The sequence below is a fragment of the Uranotaenia lowii genome, chromosome 2, assembly GCF_029784155.1.
Source record: "Uranotaenia lowii strain MFRU-FL chromosome 2, ASM2978415v1, whole genome shotgun sequence".
Classification (NCBI taxonomy): Eukaryota; Metazoa; Arthropoda; class Insecta; order Diptera; family Culicidae; genus Uranotaenia; species Uranotaenia lowii.
In genome coordinates this window covers 125,487,760-125,504,127 of record NC_073692.1, presented here as the reverse complement: position 1 = coordinate 125,504,127, position 16,368 = coordinate 125,487,760, and the positions used below count along the sequence as shown (strand labels likewise).

The following is a 16,368-nucleotide window of genomic DNA, read 5'->3' as shown; positions in this document are numbered from 1 at the left end:
TCGGCAACTTTGTAAGATGACTCCATTGAAGACTTGTCTGCATCGAAGTTTTTCACGAATATAGCAGTTTCATACAAAGATGGACTCGGAGCACCATCTGGAAACTTAAATGCTATTGTGTTCTTCACAATCTCGTCGGCCATTGTAGGAAATGGCACACTACACTGCTGAAATTTTGAGGTTATAGCACTTGATCTAAACACGTCTGTCTGCTACGAAGTCTGATCGTCAACTGACCGTTCTCCATGGTCTTTAATGGATCGCAAATATATTAAAAACCATTTGTTTACATACGTGTTCATAAGATTTTTTTTTATTAAAAACAAAGTTTGTTGCAAGTTACCCCATATTATAAGGAGGGTGAAAATCGCATGTTTTTAGAAAATTAAAAATAACTAAAGAAATCAATAATTTTTCTAGCTACGCCAATTTGATGTCTCATCATTCTTGAAATTTTTGATGCATAAGGGGTAGGATTAACTGTGAACATAAGTTTTTTAGAACACAGCATTAGAATTTGCGTCACGCGTTATCATTTGACTGGGCAATTTGTTCTAAACGTAATCCTACTAAAGGAAGATACGGTCAAAATTTAGTAAAGGGAAAACGCGTGTAAATCGGTGAAATCGTTTATTAAAAACCAAGTTAAATTTCTTTTTCAAGTTTAATTAGTATAAAATTCAGGAAAAATATTCAGCTAGGCTTCCGCTTTTCCAAATCCGAATTGCCGGGCCTTACGCATAACCCCTGCCATCAGCCCCCTTGTCCACCTTCTTCGCCGCAGAAAACCAGTTTGCCTTGAACTGCTGCTCGTCCTTAGCAGTTTTTTTGGTCTTCTTTAGGTTCCGCTTGACAATAGCCCAGTATTTCTCAATTTGGCGGAGCTCTGGCGTGTTGGGAGGGTTCTTGTCCTCCCGGCGTACCACTCCATGGCCTTTTTACCGCAATGGCATGATGCCAAATCCGGCCAAAACAGTACGGAACAACCGTGTTTCTTAAGGAATGGCAGCAGACGTTTATTCAAACACTCTTTCACGCAAATTTCTTGATTGACAGTCCCGGAAGCTATGAAAATGCTGCTTTTCAAGCCACAGGTACAGATGGCTTGCTAAACCAGATAGTTCTTCGCGAACTTTGATAGTTTCATGTGCTTGAAAATATTTGCTACCTTTCCCCTTTCCCCTTCCTTTTGCCGTATAAAACTCCTGTCCCGGAAGCTGCTTGTAGTCGGCTTTGACGTAGGTTTCGTCGTCCATTATCACGCAGTCAAACTTCGTCAGCATCGTCGTGTACAGTCTCCGGGATCGCGCTTTGGCCGTCGTTTTTTGTTTATCATCGCGATTTGGAGTCACTATCTTCTTGTAAGTCGGTAGTCCGGCTCGTTTTTTGGCTCGATGCGCGGTTGTAGACGATACACCCAGCTTATTTGCGGCATCTCGAAGAGAGAGGTGAGGGTTTCGCTTGAAACTACCGGCAACTCTCTTTGTCGTCTCAGCGGATTCCGGTTTTCGATTTCCCCCCGATCCAGCCTTCCTGGCTGTCGAAAAACGTTCCCCAAACACTTTAATTACATTTGTAACGGTTGATTTGGCAACTTTTAGCGATTTTGCCAGCTTTGCGTGCGAGTAGCTCGGATTTTCGCGATGCGCGAGCAAAATTTTGATACGCTGCTCTTCTTCCTTGGACGGCATTTTGACAACTGAAGAGTGAATTCCAAAATCAAAATAGGAGCTACATTCTACACACACACACCTTCAAAATGAGAGGTGTTCAGGTTTTTTTAAATGCAAAATGGAAAGAAATACGTCAAGTTGATATTGACCAAATTTTGACCGCATCACCCTTTATTAGGCGCTTTATGAGCATTACCCAACTGGTATGGCTGATGCTTCAAAATGTTTTTTTTTTTCGTTGAGACAGAGTGAACCGAGCCATACAAATTTAGCACTTTTGAGATGGAGGAAATCTTTGATTGTTCATTTGAAAACAAAATTTAAAGGATTCGGTTCAGTCTGGCTGAACGAGATTTTATCAAATGCTAACAATCCTCAACATGAAATTTTTAAGTACGGTAACGTTTTTTATCATTTATTCATTTATTCACGTTTGGAGCAACGCAATTTTACCATTTCCACTGTATGCCACATTGAAATCTATATATAAAAAAGTGAATGTTTGTCTGTCTGTTTCTTCCCTATAGTCTCGGAATCTACCGAACCGATCATCTTCAAAGTTGGCGTCTGAGGGTTTTTGGGGCCGGAAATGGTTCTTATAATAAACACAAACCCCTCCGACTTAAAGGAGGCGGGCTCCCAAACAAAATTTATAGAAAATTTAACACAATCCCTACAATTTATTAGAAATTTTTATCAAATTTTCCACACAACCGTATTTCGACATAATTCAATGATTTATTATGGTGGTGGACAGGTTTTGATGTATGTTTACAAATAATTGTATTAAGAAATATTTATGTAGAAAAGGGGCTGTAGGGATGAGATGAAGGATTTACAGAAAATAAATTAAATTTGATCAAGGATAAAATAAAATAATAGTTGTATTCAGCAACACTGAAGATAAATAAAATAAAATAAATTTATATGACAACATTTGCTATTTTGACAACACTTGACAAACAAACAAAACAAAGTCAGTCATTGATCTATTCTTGTGAGCGACAGACGTTTTTAAGTGAATCTCTGAATTGAGATTCGTCAAATCACGACAATGGCGTGGTTGGTAGAATAAGCACAAATAGCGCAGATATTTAAGGCTGCTGCTGCTGATTGTTTTGGTTTGGTCTTCCGGTGGAATAAGACAGAATTGTTCTATTATGTTTGTTATGATTTGGCTTTCCGGTGGAATAAGGTGGAATGCGTTTGGAAGCGCAGATTTCCAGGCAGCTTCTGCTGATTGTTTATTTTGATTTGGTCTTTCGGTGGATAAAGACGCAATGGCTTTGGTAGCACAGATTTTAAGGACTATGGCGGCTAATTGTTTGTTATGATTTGGCCAGCCGGTTAAAAAAGACGGAATTGACGTTAGAAGCGCAGATTTTTAAAGCTGCTGCTTGTTTGTTTTGATTTGGCCACCCTGAGGAAAAAGACAGAATAGATTTTGAAGCGCAGATTTTTAGGCAGCTTTTGCTGATTTTTTGCTTTGATTTGGTCTTCGGTCGAAAAAGATGGAATTGGCTTTGGAAGCGCAGATTTTTAAGGCTGCTGTTGTTGATTGTTTGTTTTAATTTGACTTTCTGGTGCAAAAAGGACAGAATTGGTTAAGAAGTACAGATTTGTAAGGCTGCCGCTTCTGATTTTTTATTTTGAATTGGATTTTTAAAGCTACTGCTGCTGATTGTTTGTTTTGAATAAGCCTTCTGGTTGGGTAGGCTGTTCCGGCTCTGGTAAACAGAGACAGAGTGACAAGGTAAGCACAGTTTGAGAAAGCTATTACTAAGAATGTTATTTTTTTGCGGATTGTTACGGCTCTGGTAAATAAAAGCAGAGCGAAAGGGAAAGCACAAATTGGGAAGGCTTTTGTGAAGAATGTGATGAAATGAAGAATATGCAAAAAAAAGATTTTAAAAGCTTTTGCAGAGAATGGAATGTAGAATTGAGATGAGGGATATTTGGGATACAAAATTTTGTATTTTAGAATAACAAAAGTCTGTAAATTAAAGATTCTATTGATAATAGAGTTTAGAAGGAATGTAGAGATGAGATGAAGGATAAGCAAAAATTAAATAAAATTTGTAGGATAGAGAATAAAGATGTGGAATATCGAATAAAAATTGGTTAATAAAGTGTTGCTCTAAAGGAAAAAAAAAACAAAAGTTGACGAACTATTTTCGAACAATTTTGATCATATTTGGCACATTATAAAATTATAATTGTCAAAAGGTAATTTAAACATTTCTAAACGTTTACCGTTTTTGTAAAGGGGGCTTCTATACAATTTTTTTTTCGAAAAAAAAAATAAATTCGAACAATTTTAAGACAAACTTTGTCAAATATTTTAGGGTTTTAACATGATGGAATAATTTTGGCAAACAGGTTTTGATGTAATTTTATGATATGCTGAAAAGACTCTTTCAATTTAAATAATGAGGGCATTCATCTATATCTGTAAAAATGTTTGTTTGTTTGTCTGCCTGTCTGTTTCTTATAAACTCGAAAACTACTAAACCAATAAATTTAAAACATGGTATGTGAGAGTTTTCGGAAACGGAGATGGTTTTTAAAATACTTCCAAATACAAATATAAAACCAATAAAATTTTGACACAATTCGAACAATTTTCGGAAACTAGTAAACCAATCAACATGAAATTTATTTGTTGCCGTTTCAAAGACCGGGAATATTTTCTTTAATACTTTCAAAATCCTCCAAATCAAGGAAGGGGGTGCTCCCATACAAATTTAATGAAAATATGACATAATTCGAACAATTTTCGGAAACTACTGAACCAATCAACGTGAAATTTGGTTGTAACCGTTTTGAGGACCGGGAATAGAATAGGAAAAAAAGTCATTTTCCATAGAGTAAGAACTAGGAGAAATAAATTTATGATAAAATCATTTTATTACTAAATGGTACATTAGAAACAAAAACAAACTTAAACAACTGTCATTTGTTTTTTTATTTTTTGTTGTTTATAAATAAAAGCTACATATGTAGCAAATGAAAAAAAAAAAATTACAACACACCACAATCCTCTACCAAATACAATGTATTGCATGGAGAAACGAAAAAGCTGTAATGTTACAAAGCATAGAATAAGGTGGGGTAAAAGTACGAGTCGGGTAAAAGTAGGTTTTGAGATTATCACAAACCGATAATAGACAAGTTAAAATCTCTGGCGTGGGTTGATAGTGATTTGAAATGCCTTCATCCAGACAAAAATTTTATTTGGAAAAATTGAAAATACTCCGAAAAATGAGGTAAAGCAGCTTTTTTGCCCAAATGATGTAATATTTAAAATAATTGGAAACATGTTTGAGCAATCAAAATTATGGCTTTCAATGAAAGTTTTAATGTGTCTGTTTAGTTGTTTTCAACCACTAGCAAATGCCGAAGAAAGAATTGAATATTTATGTCTCTGTTTTGCACAATAAACTGTGAATCTCAAGAAACCTTGAAGGGGCAAAAGTACGAATGATATACAGGATCTACTGAAGTAAATCTGAACGGAAAGTTTTATCTTCTTTCTTAAACTCACTGGGAACAGCAGCGCATTTTTTTTTACAAAGACTTGCTCGCGCGAAAAATTGCTGAAATACGATGAGAACTGGATTTCGTAAACCTGTTGAGTGTGGACAATAAGTGAAGAACTCTGAATCCGCACAGGTTGTTTGCCCATGTATAGGGTTTGTATCAGAAACGAACACAGAAGTAAGCAAAGATTTATATCAGATAATTTTCCTCTTGACTTCATGCAAAATTGTGGAATCCTGAACGGTCGAACTTTTGCCCCAGAGGTGGGGTAAGACTCTTACCGTAAGAGTACGTTTCGATAGCAGTTTGGCGTTTTCACTACTGAAATGCGTTGATCTATTATCTTCGTAATTTTTTAGAAGAGAGATAAAAGTCTAAGAAATCCAATGCTGTTCTTGGTTTTTTAGAAAAACAACTGCAAATTTTTCTAAACATAGGATAGCACTAATGCCGTACTTTTACCCCACCATACTCTATTCCGACATTTGCTTTTGTCATCTGATTCTTATGTTACATTATTTTTGTTGAATTCAATGATTTAGCAACAAGGATTTGGTTTGGAAATGAAATACCATTTATTCATTTTTGTTCGTCCTTACAAGCTAACTTAGACCTATAGCGATAACAATCATGTCGCTTAACCTAGGTGATTTCCAACTCTGAATCATTCCTTAAATACTATCGTATTCTGGGCTCACCACCCAGAATAAACTGCCAACACTGCAGGGTAACTCATAACCACTAGCTGTGTTGGCTGAGTTTAGCGTGCATGATGACAACATTTATATTGTTGTCATCATCATTGACCATCATTAACTGTCAACCGCTATTGTTCTCAATATGTGAATTGACTAAAGAGGACGAAACCAAAACAATCGGTTTCGCAAGAAAACGAGTCCGGCAAATCGTGAGTATCCACAATTTTCAATCGGGAGTAGACGATGGTCAAAGACTTTCTTGAAAATGCTTGTTCCGTGATGTTCTGCCACAATCTTTTTCGATTGGTGGGATTGAAAGGAGAGATTGTAATGGGAGAGAAAAGCTCTTATCCAGATTTTTAAACAATTTAAGAAAAAGTCCAGAAAATCGAACCAAATTTAACACGGGAGGATATTTGAATTTGTTAGAAGGTTCTTTGATTTTCTGAACTACTCAATAACTTTCAAGCAAAAGGAATAAATATTGGCATGCGAGAATATTTGGTTGAAAAAAATGTTCCTAAAATGGTTTGTGCTCTTGCTCACCTTCCATTATTGGGTTGAAGAAAAGGGGGAGATGGCTCCGATACAATTATAATTTTTTCTCCGATTTCCTCCAATTTTCAGTATGCTACTTTAGTATTTTATTTTAAATCTAAAATCCAACTGAATCGAAAGTCTATTTTTTTCTCGTCAACATCGTTTGATATTGATTGATTTGAACAAAATTCTCTGTTTTTTCCAATTAGTGAATGAGTACAGTTTGAATTTTTTTTGTTGAATCAATTTCAACCAACGATTTTCAAAAAATGTTGTTTTTTTAAATGTTCCATTGAATTTCTTTGGTTTGTTATACTCAGGCAAAACAAACCACCACTGACAAGGAACAGGAAACTTAATTCGGAAACCATCCAACACTTCGCGGAAGACAAAAAGAAATTCAACTGGAGGATACGCTGTTCGCTGTCTGTATAGCCCAAAGTTGTTGGTCCTGATTTGAGCGCAAATTTCTCTTATCCGGTTTGTACGGTTTGGGAGATGTGGAAAATCTTGTATATTCACCACATCCTCGTTTCTAGCTGGCTAGGTTGGAGGAAAACATGGCAGACGGAAGATGGCGGAACACAACAATACAACAATACCGTCATGTTTCTGGCGCGGCGCATTTCGCAGCTTCCATTCGCTGGGGCAGCATGACTGTGCGAAACAAATTTGAATTTGAAAAACGAGAAACATTATTGTTCGGGACTGCTCAGAAATGTGCTAATTATTTTGGTAAAATTTTCGGGGTGGCTTTCGAAATTCAACAAAATCCAAATTTGTTAATTAAGACAGGAACATCTACTTTAAAACGATTTCTTATTAGATACTTGAGGTTTTTAAAGTTATTTTTACAAAGTTGTGTTGTTTAATGTTTATCGTAACGTTTGGTAATTTTAAATTCCCGAAATTTTTAATTTATTAGAAGACATAATACAGTGTCTGGTTTTTTGAAGATGTTTCGAATGAATTTTTTACTCAATTATGAATGTAAGTTGATCACTTGGTGTTTGTGTCCGGATACTCTTACCACCAACCTGGTACCAATATCTTCGTTGGGAATGGCTTGTCCGACCTGGAAGCCAACCGTCGTACAGTCCAAAAAATCCAGCAAAGTGTAACCGTTTATCGTGCAGCATGCAGAACTCCCCTTATGGAAGTGGATTTCACGAACCAAATAAAAACTCGCGGAATTTACTTCACGTTATAAAACGGGTTTTTACTTAACGTTATTTAGAACTTATAACTATAATTACTTATTATAAAGCAAAGGCCATTTAGATACCCGGCCAGGGTTTAATGCTTTCTGTCGATCGGTCGGTAGTCGGTGGTCAACTGTCTCATCGGTCCTCGGTGAAGCAGCTGTACAGTGGTAAATTGGGGGTATTGTTCGAGCAATCCAATTGTTATCGGAGAACTCACGCTCTTATCGGTCGTCAGTATGATCATTGCTGATCATCGATGATCAATTCCTCCGATGACGACGCCTATTATCGTGTGTGGTAGAAGGAAAAGCATGCATGGTTTAGGCTACGAGATGCGAGTGTACTTATCAGCGGATCAATTTCTCGATGGTTTCTCTGACAATACCTCCGCTTCTCATTAATCGGGTTTATGCTACGGTACAGTGGTTCCCAAACAGAACATCCTCACCCACCCAGAAATTAATTGTGAATTTCTGTATCTATTAAATATTACCTTAAGAATGACTTGTGAGAATTTGTTGGTGAACTTAACTGACTCAATTACTTACTAAACTTGGACTGACCTTTATGTACTCATCAGACTTAATATTCATTATCAACCGACATTAAAGTCAGACATATTTTCCATTTTATCCAACCAGAAGTCTGACATTATTCTGACCAAAGATATTCCAATCTGAATATTCTCATTTCCCAATCTGACACAACATCTGACACAGTTCTGACGGATAGCTGACATAATTCATTCTGTATGATTTTCTGACGCATTCTGATCTGTATTTTCATTACAATCTGACATTGGTAACAGACACAACTTTTCAACAGGTCGCTTTTTTAAACCTGACTCCGTTTTCAGCGTAACAACCCGAGTGATACCATCCTGTCCCGGGTGAAGCTCAACAACTCTGCCCATTTTCCATCTACAGGGAGGAACATTTTCATCTTTAATGATGACTAGGCTATCAATATCAACAGATACAGAAGGTTTCCATCTTTTTGTTCTAGCTTGAAGTAGACATAAATATTCCCTACGCCACCGGTTCCAAATCAGCTGAACATTTTTCTGCATCAGCTGCATTTGGTTGAGCCTGTTATCTGGTGTTTGTTCCTAGGTTTTATCTGGCATGGACTGTAAGGACTCTCCGATAAGGAAATGACCTGGTGTCAAAGGTTCTAGATCATTAGGATCGTTCGAAAGTGGTGTAATGGGCCGCGAATTCAAACAAGCTTCGACCTGAACCAGAAGCGTCGTGAAATCTTCTGTACTCACAGGGTTTTCCCCGATAACCCTCAAAATATGCTTTTTTGCGGAACGCACCGCTGCCTCCCACAAACCTCCAAAATGTGGGGCACTAGGGGGATTGAAATGCCACTTGATTCCATCGCTACCGTCAACTGGGGCAACATGCAACAATTTTCAACTTCAATGGCTTCTAAAACCTTAATGCTTACAGATAATAATACCTCTTGTACATCAAAAGTTTTAAGGTAGATGGGCCACCAAACTGACGTAGTCAGAAAAATTATTGGTTTCACCAGTTATTTTTAAATTTACAAAAACATGCGATTTTCACCCTACTAAGATAAAGGGGTAAGTTGCAACAAACTCTGTAATTTATGAAAAATCAAATGAAAACTATTGAAAATTCATAGTTTTTGATACATTTGTGATGTCATTACGCATATAGCACCAATTGCAGTAAATTTTGGTTTTGTTCGAATTAAATTTTTAATTTTTTCTGACAATAGTGTTTTTAAGAAAAAGGTGTTAATCTTCTGCAAACATTTAGGGGTAAAAAATACTACAAAATATTCTATTAGCTCAAATCATAAAAATAATTCTAGGAATGGATGAAATTTTAATGTTAACTAAAGCATAATGCAAAACAATTTTATCTCAGCATATGGAAACGTGATTTATGAGAATTTGTTCCGATTTGCATTTTGTTGCATTTTACCCCAGACGGGTAACTGAATTATAAAAATATTTATTTAAAAAAATTGAGTGATTGTTCGAAAAATATATCCACATGATCAATGTTGGTATAGGATGAGGAAACCAGTATAAGGTTTGTAGGATATTATCAAGCCAATCCGTCATACTGGGTACAGTTTTTTACGGCATCGAAAAATGTTAAAAATTGTACATTCATTGTTCGATTTTTCAAATTTTATATGAAAATCAAAAACTTAAAAAAACTATCTAAGGATTCAAGAAACTATGTCATCATCATTTTGTAATCATTAAAAGATAACTTTATCTCATTACATTAAATTAAAAATTGAATCTGTGTGGTGTTATATAAATGTTGCATTCAACCCCGCTGTTGCATGATGCCCCGTTTGACGGTACCACATTCCTTGTAAACCTTTTCTCTATGATTCTGACTCTTCAACAGACTAAACAATTCCGACACTTGATTTCTAGCTCCGACAAAGTTCGTACCGTTGTCTGAAAATATCTCTGAGCATTTTCCTCTTCTTCCGACAAACCTGCGCAAGGCCTGTACGAACCGTTCTGTGGATAGATCTGACACAAGTTCAAAATGTACTGCTTTTGTGGACATACATACAAAAATAGCAACGTATGCCTTAACTACTGGGCGTCTGGGAGCCGGGCGGATATATATTGGACCGAAATAATCCACTCCTGTCTTACTGAACGCACGCGAAACCGTTACGCGTGAAGCCGGCAGTTCTGCCATGAACTGCTGAATTGGTGTGGGACGAGCCTTGAAGCATGTGTGACATTTTTTAATAACCTGACGAGCTACGCTTCTTCCACCCAGAGGCCAAAACTTTAACCTAACCGTAGCTAAAAGCAACTGAGGACCTGCGTGCAATAATCGGCGGTGATAGTGTTCTAGGATTAGTCGAGTAAGATCGTGACGGGCTGGTAAGACTATCGGATGTTTTGCCGCTTCTGACTCGGACGAATTGCTCAATCTACCACCAATTCTCAACAAACCATCGGGGGATATTTTGGGATTGAACCACCTTAGTTTCGATTGCCTTGACACAAAATCGCCCTTAGAAAGAGCCTTTAATTCCTCAGCAAAACACTCTTTTTGAACACACATCGCTAAAACTCTTTCAGCTTCATCCATCTCAGCTGTTTGTAGGAAAGGTTGAAATTTGACCTGACGCTTTGACCTTAACAGCTTCATAAATCTTAACAAGTAAGCCGTACATCTGACCATTTTAGTGTAATCCGAATACAAACTAAAATACCAACAATTGAAATCTGACTCATGCTGACTCAATACTGTTACTGTTGTTCGGCGCTTCTCCTCTTCGCCAATCTCCGTTAAGTGATTATCTGGTAGTTCTGGCCAGTTTTCCTTTTCAAGTGCTAACCAGGACGGACCTTCCCACCATAAACGAGAATTACCTATTTCGGCGGGAGGAATGCCGCGAGAAATCAGATCTGATGGGTTGTCGACGCCAGGGACATGCCTCCATTCACATCCCTCTGTGAGCTTTTGTATTTTGGCAACTCGATTTGCCACATAAGTAGTCCAGGTAGATGGAACAGCCTGTAACCATCGCCACACGCATGTGGAATCTGTCCAGAAGTAAACTGGACATTCAAACTTCATGGATTCTTGAACAAATTTGAAAAGTTCGGAAGTTAGTAATGCCCCACACAATTCTAAACGTGGAATTGACTGACTTGCTAGCGGAGATACCCTCGATTTGGCAGACAACAAACAAATCTCAACCTCTCCATTTGGGTTCACGCTTTTCAAATAGACGCAGCCACCATACGCCTTCTCCGAAGCGTCCGAAAAACAGTGGATTTCCTTGTAGATGGCTCCTGGGGTTATGTTGCACCGTTTAATACGAATGTTGTTGAGAGAAACCAGTTGTTCGTAGTATTTCAGCCAATCCTCACCCACCGTTGGAGGCAATGGCTGATCCCAGTCCAATCTTTGGTCGTCGCTATTCCTTAACGTCCACAATTGCTGCATAAATATTTTAGCAGTTGTTATTGCAGCACCAAGAAGTCCCAACGGATCGAAAAGCGTAGCTATTACCGACAGCACCTTGCGTTTTGTTAAAACCGAGGATTTTGGAATTTCAGGAATGTTGAAGTTGTACTTGAAGACATCAGATTTCGGTAACCATGTGAGCCCAAGTATCTTCATCGAAGGATCAATCTCCGATCCATCTGAAGACTCTTCAATAGCTACACTGTCTTGTGGAAGCCCTTGCAGGACTTCTGCACAATTTGATGCGAATTTTCGTAACCGAAATCCTCCAGCTTTTGCAGCTTTATCTAACTGAATTCTCAGTTTGAGTGCTGCGTTTGCATCGTCTGCACCAGATACAACATCGTCCATATATGTATCTTCCGAAAATACCCGCGAGGCCAGGGGATATCTCTCTGCTTCGTCTAACGCCAACTGCTTTAGAGTACGAGTAGCTAAAAACGGAGCTGGTTTAGTACCGTACGTTACCGTGTTCAGTTCGAAAGTCTTTACTGGTTCCGATGGTGAATTCCTCCATAGAATTGACTGAAGTGGGCGATCTTCCTTTGCTACGTTGATTTGTCGAAACATTTTCTCGACGTCAGCCACGACCATGATCTGACACATTCGACAGCGGAGTATTATCGCCCTAAGATCATCCTGGATAACCGGACCTGTTAATAACCCATCGTTTAATGAAATACCAGTTGTAGTTTTACACGAGGCGTCGAATACTACACGCAACTTAGTAGTCGTACTACTCTCCTTCTCGACCGGATGATGTGGCAAAAAACAGCGTTTAGTATCTGACGTTTCATTTACTTCTCTCATGTGCCCTAGCTGTATATATTCGTCCATGAACTTGGTATACAGCTCACGCAATTCCGGACTCCTAGCTAGTCTGCGCTCGGTTGCGCCCAAGCGCCGTAAGGCTATTTCCCTCGAATCGCCTAAGTTGGGGAAAACCTCTTCGTTCTTAGGAAGAGAGACTGTGTACCTTTCATCGCCGTCTCTCTGTACCGTTCTCTGGAAAATTTCCTCGCAACGCTTTTCCTCTCGTGAGTAAAGGTTTTCCGAACCTAGCTCCTCACAAGCCCAGAACCGAGCGACAAGAGTATCAAGAGACTCTGTCGTTGAAACAGTGCAAGCAATCCGTGCTGAAGTCTCTTGCGATAAACCTCCAGAAACAACCCAACCGAAAACTGACTCTGTTAGTGTAGGCAATTGGTCTCCGATGGAAATCCGTTTTCCCGTTTCGAAGAAGTCGAAGAACGACTCAATACCTAAGACCAAATCTACCACCTTCGACTCAAAAAATGATGGATCCGCTAACTCAATACCATTTGGGAATGACCATTCATCCGTTGCAACCGTAGCAGTTGGCAGATCGACCGTTACCTTGGGTAGAACCAGGAATTCCATTTCCTTAACGTAACTGTTCACCCTTGATCGCACCACTGCTAGAACCTTGTGTTTAACCCTGGTAGATGTCCGACCAATACCAAGTATCGCAACATCTACCCTTTTCCGACTCATCTTCAAACGCTGACTCAATCTTTCCGACATGAAATTGCTTTCTGACCCCGAATCGAGCAGCGCTCGAGCTGGATATCTATTTCCCATTTCATCTTCTAAGAGAACCACGGCAGTTGCTAAAAGAACCCGACAATTAGCCTTGCGCCCGACACCCGATGTCAAGCATGATGATGAAGCTGTGCTAGAAACCTGACAAGATGTTTCTCCTCTCTTAGAAGTGCCATTGGTTTCACCTGACCTTGAAGATTCCGAAATTTCTCCGTTTTTACCTTTAAAACACACCAGAGTATGATGGCGACCTCCACAATTCCGACACGAAAACTTTGACTGACAATCTCGAGCCATATGAGATGTTCTGAAACAGTTCCGACATAAAGAGTAATTTCTCAAAACCGAATCCCTTTCTGACACAGACAATTTCAAAAATTTCTGACACTGATACAAGGGATGCTGACCATTACAAGCAAAACATTTAGACCCATTCATATTCACATTATTATGAAATGTTCTGACACTGACTCTCTGTTTAGCTGACATTTGTGGAGGTGCACCCTTAGTATCATTCAACCTTGGTGGAAGAGCTTCCAAAACTCGAACCCGCCTGTGCAGAAAATCTGTTAAATCGGATAAAGTATCTTCTTCCTTGGAGGCTGATTCTTCTTCCCAACTTCTACGAGTTACTGGATCAAGGAGAGACACGAGATAGTTCACCAAAAGAAGATCCTTGTAATCCCTTGCTTCTAATACCTGATCCAAAGTGTTAACTATTCTCTCGAACCCTTCTAATAGTTGAAGAAGATCATCAACGGCCTCTTTGCTCACCGAAGACAACTTGAAAAGCGATTATACCTGCCTCTTTTTCAGTTGTTTGCTGTTGTTGTACCGCTTTAAAAGAATATCCCATGCAACTACGTAATTAGCTCTTGTGATTTGTAGAGGATCAATCAACGATTTTGGTTCACCTTGGAGACAACCTTTCAAGTAGTGGAATTTTTCTACCTCTGGCAAATCAGGTTTACAATGGATAAGTGAGATGTAGAGATCGCGAAACCCAAGCCATTCGTCAATATTTCCATTGAAAGACTGCAGTTTGATCTGTGGCAGCCTAACGTGATCGAAACCACCGCGATTATTAGTTTCGCCTGCACGAACGGATTGATCAAGATCAGAAAACTCCAAACGAGCCTTAGCCTTATCCATCAGAAACGATTTTGCAAAGTAATACCGGTCACTGAGCTCTTTTCGCTCCTTATCATAAAGTTCTACATCCGCTCCAAAATCTTCATGTGATTTTATATCAATTAACACTTCACCAAACCTTTCCCATAAATCATCAATCGCTGAAAGTCGAACTGAAATCTGCGCATGAGTAGCATCCTCTTGAAACGTTTCCACAAATTCCCACACATCAGAAAAGGACGACTGGATTTCCTTTAATTTGACTATTAAATACTTCAACGAAGGATTCTTCGAATCCTTAACAGCTTTGACCGTAGGCATGTTAGAAATCCGCAATTAAATCAATCCAATATTATTTCAACTTTGTATCACCAAAATGTTGATATAAGGGAGCAAGGTGAAGAAAAACCAAGGTAAAGGCCGAGAAAAACGAGACAGTTGTTCTAACGAACAGTTTTAATCTCAAGGAAATGCGCCGTTATGAATTACCACCAAAAATTCGTTTTACCATATATTATTTAAAAAAACCAGAATCACCAAATTGAAGAATATCATAAAAATATTCGAACTAAAATATTCTCTAAAATTCTCACAAGTTCACCAACTGTTTAGGAACCACTGAATATGTTGTAGCTTACCGATTGTAGCATAAGTGTGTCGCCCGAACCGTTGCCTTCCGTGTTGAAACCTCGCTTCGGACCTCGTAGCTAGCCCACCATGCGCAGGACTACCCCTTCCTCCACAGCGATTATCAGGCCAACCATGCACCTGATGTCGAGCGAACACCGAAGTTGCACCAATTGCAACTAGCCAACAGTGGATGAGCTTGTAGTATTGTTGAACCAAAGGGAGGGGGCGATCTCAATCTCATTTACCAAAAAGCGAAATGTAAGACAGGACACCATCACCATTGGTCAAAAATCTGTAGAAAGATGCAATCAAGTCAGAGACTTAGGAGTCATACTAGATTCTGAACTGACCTTTGTAGAACACTACAATAACATAATTTACAAGGCAAGTAATATGCTCGGGTTTATAAAAAGGTTTAGTTTTCAATTCAATGATCCCTATACCATCAAAACACTGTATGTAACATATGTTAGGCCCCTTCTTGAGTACTGCAGTGTTGTCTGGGCTCCATATCAAGGTACACATAAAGACCGCATTGAGTCAGTACAAAAACAGTTTTTATTATATGCTTTACGCAGGTTAGGTTGGAGCTCGTATCAGCTACCTTCGTATGAATCTCGATGTATGTTAATTAAAATAGATAGTCTTGATAAACGACGTGAGTTTGCAATGTTAGCTTTTATAAATGATGTTATTGGGCAAAGATAAATGATGCAAACATTTTAGAAAAACTTAACTTTTATTCTCCCACTCGGTATTTAAGAAACAGGAATCTTTTCTACATAAATAAACAAAGAACAAACTATGCCCAAAATGGACCTATAAATAAGATCATGATCTGCTATAACAAATACTGCACCATAATTGATATAACAATGAACAAAAATGAACTGAAGAGAGTGCTTCTATCATAACATTATACTTATATAGATTTAAGGCAAACATGTAAAACGGTCTACGCAAATGATTGACGTCAAATAAATAAATAGATCGGAACCACCAGGATAGCCGCGCCTCACCTTTCGATGACCGTTTCGTAGGTTGAAAGTAGTAGAACCAAAGGACCGTCTGGCATGCACCGATCCTGATCCAGGCCGATTTCCGAAAACCCTTGTTGAGTTGAGCACCACCGAATCGTCAAGCATGCACCGATCCCAATGCAATCGATTTCCAAAGCGCTTATTGCATTGAACCTCACCGAATCGTCCAAAATGCACCGATCCTGGTCCAAATCGATATCCGAAATCTGGAATGAGATCACCTATTGATCCCAATCAATAGTGAACAAAACACCCTTTGTGTTTGATCACTATTCGCGATGGCGACCGCGACGCTATCCAGCAAGCGTCCCTTTTCCCGTGCAAATGGCGAATTCTATGGTTGGCGTCCCCTTTTG

General features: G+C 38.7%; 1 protein-coding gene across 1 annotated transcript; it reads right to left on the bottom strand.

The window, feature by feature from the left end:
• Positions 1 to 212: 212 nt before the first annotated feature.
• Positions 213 to 14,663, bottom strand: LOC129741832 (uncharacterized). The gene is made up of 5 exons (XM_055733624.1): positions 14,126 to 14,663; positions 13,699 to 13,843; positions 10,892 to 13,518; positions 10,316 to 10,768; positions 213 to 250 (listed from the first exon to the last, which is right to left on the bottom strand). Exons 1-5 carry the CDS (start codon positions 14,661 to 14,663, stop codon positions 213 to 215), a joined length of 3,801 nt encoding a protein of 1,266 aa, XP_055589599.1.
• Between the last annotated feature and the right edge of the window lie 1,705 nt (positions 14,664 to 16,368).